General features: G+C 48.1%; 1 protein-coding gene across 1 annotated transcript; it reads left to right on the forward strand.

Annotated features, from left to right (window-relative positions):
* Window positions 1–9,575: 9,575 nt before the first annotated feature.
* On the forward strand, window positions 9,576–10,319 carry LOC150052034 (acid-sensing ion channel 2). The gene has a single exon (XM_090351533.1). The coding sequence runs from the start codon at window positions 9,729–9,731 to the stop codon at window positions 10,317–10,319; it is 591 nt and encodes a 196-aa protein (XP_090207659.1). The 5' UTR covers window positions 9,576–9,728.
* The last annotated feature ends 713 nt before the right edge of the window (window positions 10,320–11,032 follow it).

Consider the following 11,032-nt stretch of genomic DNA (forward strand, 5'->3'; position numbering starts at 1 on the left):
TAAATATCTATCTATCTATGCCAGTAATGGGGTTTGAACTCAGGGCCTGAGTACTGTTCCTGAGCTTCTCTTACTCAAGGCTAGAACTCTACCACTTGAGCCACAGCACCACATAGAGCCTTTTCTGTGTATGTGGTACTGAGGAATTAAGCCCAGAGTTTCATGCATACTAGGCAAGCACTCTACCACTAAGCCACAATCTCAGCCCTACATGTATAATTTTTTTAAAAAAATTAATGTGCTTGTTATCACGAAGGCTTGAAACAGCAGCATTGCCTACTAAGATGCAAATGAGCAAAACAAAGTCTCCTCATCTCAGTGAAGAGGATTTTAAATGATTTGTCAGGCCCATCTCCTTGTCCCCAAAACCTTGATACACCCTGAATATTTAACCTTACTGTCCTTTGATTCCATGAGTAAACCTGATTCGTGGCTAGGAGTTCCCCTGGAAAACAGCCCCCACATCCTTACCCAGGCCCTCCAGGCCTCACGAGGCATTTGGACAAACAGGTGGTTCACTAACCCTGGAGTCTTACGTGAAGTCGATTTCCACACCTGCTGTGACACTTTAGGTCAGGTTGCTTTACCATTGTAAGCCCTGCTCTCTCTCTTCTCCTCCCTCCCCACAGTTCAAAAACAGGCAAAAAACTTCCCAGCTCTGAATGTGATGTAACTCTAGGGCTTATGGATTCCTGTCTCTCTATGGGCTCCAAACTGCACTGGGCGCCAAGGCGGACATTTCCAGGACATGTCGCCTGAGAGATACAAGCCCTGTGCACTCCCTGCAGTGGGCGTGGGTAAGCTACAGGTGCACTTCTCCATCCCTGAGTCTCTGAGGAGAATGGGGTAAGGTCCCTTCCTTACTGATGCCTCCCATCTCGTATTAGCAAGATGCCCAGACCAAAATTAATAGTCTACACATCCTTGCTAAGTTGCCTGCATTATTACACATAGAAAAAACGTGTACACACATGCATATGAACATAAGCGTATACAGAGAAAGAAAAGACGATTGAGCTCATTCTCATGCATTTGACTGACTGCTCTTAACATCTTGGTTCCTGCTACGATGGCACTTTTGGCTAGATGGAGCTCCCCAAAGCAGTCTCTATCCTAGAGCTTCCCAGAATTCTCCATCTCTTACCTTTCTCACTCTTTGAGATGCTCCCTGTACTCTCCAACCCTCATTGGCCCTCCCTTCCCCAGGGCTGGCCCCTGTCCACAAAAGGTTGCTACACTGCCTCCTGGAGGGTGGTGCTTGTATGAAGTCTGAGGCTCCATGAGAGACATGGCATACTACAAACAAGATGACTGATAGGAGCAGGGGAGCTGGAACGTGAACTCTCTTTGCAGCAGAGCTCCTTCTCAGGGGCCTACAACTCTCCAAGCCTTGGGTTCCTCTTTTGTAACATGGAAATAGAAGCCTCTCGTCTGTTCAGAGGTTGCGTAGGAGAAGGCCTGCCTGACACTTTCCCATCAACTTCTACAAAGGTGGAGCGAAAGGGAGACGGATGTCCCCCTTCAACCAAGATGAAAACGGAAGGATTTCTCCTTTCTTTCCCTCCATCCTATTGTCCTGTTTCTTATTTCCATGCCATTACTTTGGTTTGGTTTTATGGAAGGGATAAGAAAGAAATACATTGAATTTATCAAATGCAGCTACTTGGGCAGAAGATAGCTAGCAACCATCAAATAGAAACAGATACACACAGGGGTAGGGTTATCTCTGACCTGTACTCATGACAGTATAAATTTCTTTTGAAAAAAGAATATTGTGAAGGTGAGGTACAGAGGAGTTACAGTTACATAAGTCAGGTATTGAGTGCATTTCTTTTTGAGCAATGTCACCTCTCGTTTTATCCCATTTTTTCCCCACCCAACCTCCTTCACCACCCCCCCCTTAACTTGTACAGTTCATTTCAACATAGTGTCTGGTGGATTTCAATGCTGAATTAGCTCACCCTTTGTCTCACTATTTGTGCTTTCCCCAAATCGGACAAACTTACATAGGAGACAAAAGGCACATAGATTTAAAATAACAGCCACAGAAGGGGGAAACAGAAAATAACACCATAAAGAGTAAATTATTTTTTAAAAAAATCTTCTTGTTTCCATTTTTCGGAGTTCATTTCAATAAGTACCATTTTCTATGATCATGTGTGCTTGGCTGTTGAGCCCTGTGACTCTCTAATACTTTACAAAAGATGAGTAAAGGACGTGGCACAGTGGAGCAACTAGTGGAAGGAGGAAGGGGGGGTGGCAGAGTGGAGAGGAGGAAGAGAGGTTAGAAATACTCAAGGAATGCTTCCAGGCTCAGGCAGCAGCCAGGATGGGCTGCAGACGCAGTGAGGCCACTGCAACAAGGCCTGCGGAACACCAGAGGGAGAGGAAGCTCCACACAGAACGAAGACCAGATCCTTCAGCAAGGCTGCTTTCCTTGCTCCTCATCTCTAGCCAAGGCGATACTAATAATGTTTGTGCTGAAACTGCCTGGGCGCGGTTGACTTTGGACCTCTCTAGGCATTTATTTTTCTTTATTTATAAAGTGGTTGGCTCCAGGGGTTGAATGACTGAGAGAAACAAATAGCAATGATTTCTTTTATCTTTTCTTTTCTTTTTTTCACTATTTCCTTCCCAGGAGAGAGGGTGGGAGCAGAAGCAGACCAGGAGAGGAAAAAATGAGAAGACCCCCGGAAAAAACCTAATATATATATATATATGATATATATTGAAATAAAGATGATTTAAAGACAAGTCATACTTAGCAGAGGGTAGAAAAGAAAGCATGGGGTATATTCTCCTTACTGTGAGGAAGGGAAAAAGGCAAGCGATAAAACCAGAAGCCAGAATCTACTTGTCCTGAGTACCATGTTTTGCCTCTGAGGAAGACTTGAACTAGGCCTGCTTTGTTTTTTAGAAGAGAGAGCTCTTGTGTTTTTAAACAGATGCTTTACATGAGAGACCTTTCAGGAGAAAAGTAGTTGTGATGAGACATGGTCCACAGATGTTCTTTAGCCAAAGCAGGGAGGGAAGTCAGTCCAGATGTGACTTGGAGACCACACAGAGCTGTATCTTTTTAAAACATACAAAGCTAAAGTTAAAATCTACTATGCCCATATTTAAGATAAGGACTCATCCTCCAAAACTGATTTCTGATTTGTAGTTATTAGGAATGGATTATGAGAAGAAAGAAGAGGGAGGGAGAGTCTTACAAAAATATTCTGTATGCCTGTGTGGAATTGTCACAATCAACTTCCCTGTATAAACAATGCCAATTAAAAAAATAGGATTGAAGAACTGTCTGGAGTTGTGTTACGTTCACACCACACCAGCAAATAGGTATTGAACACTGACTGTATGCATCCTGTCTTTTTGAATTAGGTCAAGAGGATACAGATACGTTCCTGCTGTCTGCCAGCTCAAGGGGCGTGGTGAAAATAAACTTTCTCCCCTTTAGGGCAGATCAATATCTCTCAGCTCCTACCTAAGCTCAGCTTTCACCTACACCATGTTTCCATCAACTACCAAGTAAGGGATACTTAATGACAACCACGATGGGAAAGGTATTCAGGGAAGTGATGGTAGATGGGAGGCTCTGGGTACAAAGATGCACCTGCCTGTCCCTGACTCTGGTGAGATCTTGTCAGGGAGCTAGAGTGGAAATGTGCAGGCTGAGAGGAAGGAAGGGCCCTCCCTTCCTCAGGAACAGGCCCTGGGGTTAGAAGAGGGGCCCTGCCCATTCACATGTCCATTGATTCATGAACTCATGAATTCTTTGCTTTTGGTTTGGTGGTGGTGGTTGAGTGTGTGTGTGTGTGTGTGTGTCTACTGAGGCCTGAATGCAAAACCACTGTCCCTTAGCTTTTTTTGCTTAAGGCCCATGCTCTACCACTTGGGCCACACCCCCACTTGTAGCTTTTTGATGGATAATTGGAGACTCAATGGACTTTCCTGCACAGGCTGGCTTTGAACCCCAGATCTCAGGTCTCAGCCTCCTGAATAACCAGAATTACAGGCACAAACCACAGGTGCCATGCAATTGGATTCGTGAACTCATGTATAAGAAGCCTGGTGCCAGGCATAGAGCCTCCATCTCCTGGGGCAATATCTCTGCTTCTCCTCCTTTTCCAGTAGAAGCAAACTAGGAGCTAGACAAATGGCCAAAAAAAAATCAGTACTGGTTGTTCCTGAGAAGAAAGGAAGCATGTGGTGATGAATGCATCAGAGGTGGGGATGAAGGTGGAGGAGGCAGCCAGGACTCCTCTGGGGAGCGACAGTGGGAGCTGGCTGACTCTGTCCTGCTGGAGAGAAGTGCAGCACCAAATCCTCAAGCCAGCTTGTTCATTATGGCTGATGAAGTCTTCAGCTGCCCTCCCCTACCTCGGATCCCAACCCTAGACTTTCTGAACTGAGGAGGGGGTGAGAGGTGGATGGAGCAGGCAGCCTCCTGTCGGATCAGTGGTGGATAATTCTCATTCTACCTGGCCCTGTCCTCCTCCTGCTCCAGCAGATGGTGACATGGGGTTAATGATTGGCATCCCAGATTCTGACTCATTTTTATCCCATTAACTGAGAATTTTGGCTTAGGGGAGGTGGCACATGCTCCATGCAGTAGCTTAGGCCCCAGGAACAATTCAACACACAGGTGAAATCAGCACAGAGGATGTTGTGTGGTTTTCCAGAAGCCACACAGAGAGGCAAGCCCATTCTAGGGTCCAGGTGCTAAGTCCTAAGGGTGCACTCAGTATGGACTTTTGGAGCATCGCCTCGAAATAAATAAATAAATAACTCATAAAATACCTATTTCTTGTCTGACTTTGTTTCTTGTGCCTCCCCTGCCCAGTGTGCCCTTCATGGCAAATTATTTGCTAAATGTTCACATAGCAAAGGGGATGGGAAGGGCTGTTGGTGAGAGGTGATTATTTACAAGCCAGTCAACAGCAGGGAGGCTGCTGCTTTGTGCTTGATCTTTAACCCTTCTTTGTGGCCACCATTAGGCAGGAGAAAAAGTTTTGTACAGAGCCCCCTCTGAGGTTGAAATAATATTACCATCTGTGTATTAGAAAAGAACAAAGAACCTCTCTCTCTCTCTCTCTCTCTCTCTCTCCTCTCTCTTTTCCTAATTAGAGGGTACTGGTGGCAGCAGCCAGTATCTAGCATGTGTTAAGTAGCAAATTAGCATTGGAGCTGATTGTAAAGCTCAGCTTCAGGTCAATGTCTGCAGAGGAGCCAAACCACACTCACTCTTGACCTTCTCTGCTAGTCAGACTTAAAGACAGGCCTAGGGTCCCCAGGGTGGAGAGATCCGCCCTTCTCCTTGCACCTCCTGCCCCAGCCTGAGCCTCCGACACTGCAAATCTAGGATGCATTTATTTATGCATTAGTAAGTGAATACATTTATCAGAGCCAAAAAAAAATCTTGGGAATGTGTGCTAATAGGGGGTTAAAGCTGCCTAATTGGCACATGAATTTATCAGGAATGTTCTTTAATGTTTAGTTCTACACTTTGCCAAGAGAAAGGATGTAATTATACACAACTAGGACAATGACTAAAAATCTGGGCCATGTAGATCCACTTTAAATCCAGTCCCTTGATGCCTGCTACACAGGTCTCTGAGCGAATTATATATGTCCTGTAAGTCCTGCTGCAGCAGGACAGGGAATGTTGAGCCAATTGAATCATACAGAAGCATCTGAAGGCTCCGAGGATATATCTTGTGTTTGTGTATAAGCCGTAGTACTCATTGGAACCAAATCTCACCAATCAAAGAGGATTCCTGAAGTAGAGCTATGCTGAAAAGTTTTATTTAACCATCAGATGGAACAGCTATTTGTGCTAGACAATGGCAGAGTGATTTTTCTTGAACAACTGTTTTGTAACTCAGATGCTTCGTGTTGGAAGTTGGTGCTGTGATCCTTTGACGTGACTGAGGGCCTGTTGAAGTGCTTGCATTAATGGACTTAGGCAGTGGGCTTTTGGATGCGATTCTGCAGACTCCAACAGGCCTGCGTTTCAGTCTGTCTGCCGTCTTAATGTTTCTGATTGTGGGACCCTAGTAGTGCCCCTCTATAGACCAAGCTTTCCCTTCTGTAAAATGGGTTGATAGTGACCTTGGTAGTTGATGGATCTGTGGAATGTCAAACATAGCACCTAGAAACTAGTAATGAAAGCCACCATTAAAGCCATTCTTCTTGGTCCCACACTTAACCAAATGGCCACTTGGGAAAGAACGTGAGGGATCTTCTTCATCATAGACAAGGAGCAAAACAGAGGGAGGAGTGCTTGCCCTTGACCTTCAGGGGGATAGATGTTACTTTCAGGCACTCCATGTTTAGAGCAAATGACATCTCCAGGGCTCTGTTTCCCCAATCACCTGGAAGAGAACATCCACATCAACAAAGAACATTCTGTGAGCAGTCATCAAGAGAGAGAGAGTTAATTGCTAAGTGTCTAAATTGTATCTGCCACTTTAGGATCATTATCTCATTTCCTCTGTATGGAAGTACAGAGAATTTAAAAATTTTTAAAATTATCTTTAAGTAGTGGTACAAAAGGGTTTCAACTCAGCATATCAACTTATTTTAGTGGTGCAAACAACTTTGAGTTTTAAAACTGATAATCAAATAAGATTCAGGGGGCTTCTTTATTAAGAAACTTTAAAGCCAAAAGCAACAGGCTCTTAGAAATACAATTTCATGGTTGATTTTTTAACACATTAATAGTGTGAGAATGATCACAAGCATTTCTTACATAATGACTTCAAAAAAGGGAAGATTCAGAGAAGTTCAGTAACTTCTCCTGAGGTCTTACAGCCAAAGAAGATTGCAGTGCAGATTTGAGATGCAAATTCAGATCTAGAACATGATACTGTCTTATTAAATTCGTACTCTCAGAACCATCCAACAGAGAGAGGCAAGGAAGCAGTTATAGGTTGAGAGAGAGGGGGAAGGGAGAGAGAATGTGTGCACAGTATGAGAGTAAGGGTGGGGGACAAATTTGAGATTCAACTCTGCATATACAAGAAAATATCTGTGGGGCAAACCCAGACAAATTATGATTCTGGGAATGGAACAGAGACTTCCTTCTAAAAGGAAAAACAGATCTGTGCTGGCTGAAAGCAGGATAGAGCACAGCAAGGGCAAAAGTTGGCAGTGATGCAGGGGAAGGAAGGAGAAGGTGTTCAGCAGAGTTTCCAGATGGGCAGGGATGGGATGGAAAGCACAGAAGCCATCCTGCTCCTTTCCCTTCCCTGTGTGTGTTGTGGCTCAGGGACTTGAGTATGTGTGTCTCTGCCTCCACTCTCAGTAATCCTTGAGTCATGTGACCAAAGGTACTGGATGTGTATTCCATTCATCTTTGTTTTTTTTTTTTTTTTTCCAGATTAGCACAGTGACTGGCACACAATTAAAGCAATGAAAGACCAGCACACTTATTAACTAGGCGGATAATGCCAAAGATTGGGAAGACTAATTAGGAAAGTCTCCTTCCTGTAGGAAGGAATCTGAGTTGCGAAAAATGGATAAGGGGATGTGATTTAGCGGAGAGAAGACACAGAGCTGAATATACACATGACAATTGGTGTGTGTGTGTGTGTGTGTGTGTGTGTGTGTAAGGGAGAGGCAGTGCATATTTAGGAAGCATTTCTGATGCGCCTCATGAAACCTTGTACTTTGGGAGCAAACATGACTAGAGTTCCAGTCTCAGCTCTGGAGATGCCAAGTGTGTAATTTGGATACAATGCTTTACTTTGATGAGCTAGTTTCTTTTTTTATACAAATGGGGTAAAAATCAAGAACGCCTACCTGCCTGGGTGGTCAAGAGGAATACAGGAAATGGTAGGACAGCCTATGTACTCCCTACTGAGGATAAAGTCTTATGGAATTTTTGGTACCTCCCCCTTCCCTGCCTCTACATTCAAGGTCTGAGTCCCATCAGGGGATTCAAATCCCAGTCAGGGATCTGGGACCTCTGCATTAGCAAAAGCCAGAGGTAAATGAGCTTTCGGCACTTGCCTGCTCAGGATGCCTCTGCTATTTGAGCTTCCAGATCGATAAACCATCAAGGCCCAGCCACATGTTGCCTTTAAGTGCATCTGGATACTGCTCTCCCTGGATCTGGTCTAACAGGAATCCAGACGGGATAGAAAAGTATTTCAGAGTGGATCTACAACCCTAGAGGGGCACCACGCAAACCCACATCACCACCACCTTCCAGACTGTGTTATTGAAGGCTAGCATCCCCTGGAAGACACCCAGATAGTTCACCTGCTGCCATGCCAGGGGGCTTTGTGCTCCTGGGGCCTTGAGTGGATCACTCCACCTTTTAGCCAACTTTCTTCTTGAGAAGATTTCATCGTGGATTTTAATAAGCCCGTGGCCCCTTTGATCCTTGGCCTAGGCAAGTAGTCAGGCCCCACTGGCTCACCTGCTAATTAATAAGGGCTGAGTTCTAGTGGGTCCTGAGGTGGGGGAGAAGCAGTAGGAGGCTAGAAGCCCTTGTCTTTGCTCTTATCTATACCTCCAGCTGTGGCTCCATCTGGCAAATTCTGGGACAACACACACACAGCCCCTCAAACGCTGCCAGCCCTACCTGGCACCCAGCTGTCTTTCTTTGTTAAACACAGAAATTCCTGACAACCATTTGGGGGTGGGGGGCTACGTGTTGCTCCTTCTCTATGATCTTTTTGGCTGTCCCCCTGTAATGCTGCGGCCCCTGGGCCCCCTCTGTCCTCAGTCCTGTGGACAGCATCTCCCCTGGAGAGATGGCCAAGCTGGATCTGACCCAAAGAAGGGCTTGGGGCCTGACCCCTCCCCGGACCTCTGGTCCCTCACCTTCCCGTGTCCCGTCCTTCCTCGAGAATGATTGGCTAGCTCACCCTCATCCCCCTACCCACAGCTAAAAGAAGAAACTTTCTCTAGATCCCCAGCCCCCCCCCCACTGCCTCACTCCGCCTCCTTACCCATTCCACTAGCAGCCTAGCAGGAGGCCAGCAGAGGGAGGGGTGGGGGGCGGGCGGTGCCCCAGTTCTCGGGGGAGGTGGGGGTAAAACATCGAGCTGATCTGATCCCCCAGGATGGGGAGGAGGAGGAGGAGGAATGGAGTAGCCGCCGGCAGAGCCCCGGGTCTGCCGGGGAGAGCGGCAGCTCCAGCAGCGCCAGCGGAGCTGCGCGCCGCGCCCGGGGCCCCGCAGTGCGCCAGCCGGGCCAGGCGCGGCCAGGCGCGGCCAGGCGGGGCGGTGCCATCCCCGGGCTGGTGGACGGGCCCCGAGCTGCTCAGAGACTTGTTGGAAGCCTTTTCTCCCCGGCTCTGGCCTTTTTCCTCCCGTCTCTCGTGGCTGTGTGTAGGGAGGGGGGATGTGGGGGGGAGGGCTTGATTTCCATTGGCCGAGCGCTCCCTTCCCACCCACAATCTTTCCACATCACCTTGGTGTCTCCCTAAATAAAACCAGCCCTCCTTATCGCCTGGAAACAATCAGGAGCTAGAGTTTGAATGGTTTTTTTTTATGTATATGTATCAACACTCACCCCTGTCAGCGTGCTGCTGGAGGAGAGAGGGGAGGTGGAGGGGGGTTTGCTCTCCAGAAGATAAACTCCCAGCGTCTCTGGCCTGATGCTTGGCGCTGCCTCTCCTGATCGGCAGGGTTTAAGCAGAGCCCGAAGCCTGGCAAGTCTTCCCTGAAACCTCCTCCACCTGAAGCCAGTTGCAGAACGGCTGCAGGGCCCCCCTGATGGATCTCAAGGAGAGCCCCAGCGAGGCCAGCCTGCAGCCCTCCAGTCTCCAGATCTTCGCCAACACATCCACTCTGCATGGCCTCCGGCACATCTTCACCTATGGCCCGCTGACCATCCGTCGTGCGCTTTGGGCTGTGGCCTTCGTGGGCTCCCTGGGCCTGCTGCTGGTGGAGAGCTCGGAAAGAGTGTCCTACTATTTCTCCTACCAGCATGTCACCAAAGTGGATGAGGTGGTGGCCCAGAGCCTGGTTTTTCCTGCTGTGACCCTCTGCAACCTCAATGGCTTCCGGTTCTCCAGGCTCACCACCAATGACCTGTACCATGCTGGAGAGCTACTGGCCCTGCTCGATGTCAACCTACAGATACCCGAGCCACATCTGGCCGACCCCACGGTGCTGGAGGCTCTGCGGCAGAAGGCCAACTTCAAACACTACAAACCCAAGCAGTTCAGCATGCTGGAGTTCCTGCATCGCGTGGGCCACGACCTCAAGGATATGATGCTTTACTGCAAGTTCAAGGGGCAGGAGTGTGGCCACCAAGATTTCACCACCGTGAGTACTCGGTTTTCGGCTCACCCTTGTGCTTGATCTTCTTCTGGAGGAGTGGTGTGCCAGAGAGTCCTTCCAGGCTTGGCTCCTGGCCTTGCTGGGTTCTGGAGTGGGAGAAAGTTCAGAGCCTTTGCCCAAGGCCAACAGGGCAGCTGGTGAGAGTTTGTTGGGGCTGGTTGTAGAAAATGCACCCTTCTAGGCTGCTTCTGTGGTGTCCCTGGAAGCATGGAGGGTGCCTGGGTGCTCGCCGCTCGCTTGCCCCTCACTTCTCCAGATGTGCTGGTCTCGGTTGTCTCTGATGTCTAGGGTGTCCGATGCCCGAAGCTGTACAATTGAAACAGCTTGCCATTGATGTGGTGCGCTCTCTCTCTCTCTCTCTCTCTCTCTCTCTCTCTCTCTCTCTCTCTCTCTCTCTCTCTCTCTCTCTCTCTCCCTCCCTCCCTCCCTCCCTCCCTCCCTCCCTCTCACCCAGCACTGGCACTGCATCCTGTGGGCTGGGCTAGGACTAAAGCTGTTAGAGAATGGGGGTATGGAGAAGACCTGGGCAGTCTGGATGGCTCCAGAGCTTGCTGGAGCGTACTGCAAGGATGTAAAAGGATCTTTGCTTCTTCTTCTGGTGTGGATTCTGAGCTTCTTGTGAGGGGACACCCCCCCCCCCCCCAGGCTCTATCCGGTTGTGGACAGGCCAAGGCAAGGAGCTGTCCAGGGTGCTTAGGCAGAGAGGAGGAGAGTCTGGAAGGAAGCCCTTGTGG

This window comes from Megascapheus bottae, chromosome 17 (genome assembly GCF_031878675.1).
Source record: "Megascapheus bottae isolate mThoBot1 chromosome 17, mThoBot2.hap1, whole genome shotgun sequence".
Taxonomy (NCBI): domain Eukaryota; kingdom Metazoa; phylum Chordata; class Mammalia; order Rodentia; family Geomyidae; genus Megascapheus; species Megascapheus bottae.

Excerpts from the sequence above, each read along its gene's own strand:
- LOC150052034 (XM_090351533.1), top strand. The coding sequence starts at position 9,729 with ATGGATCTCAAGGAGAGCCCCAGCGAGGCCAGCCTGCAGCCCTCCAGT.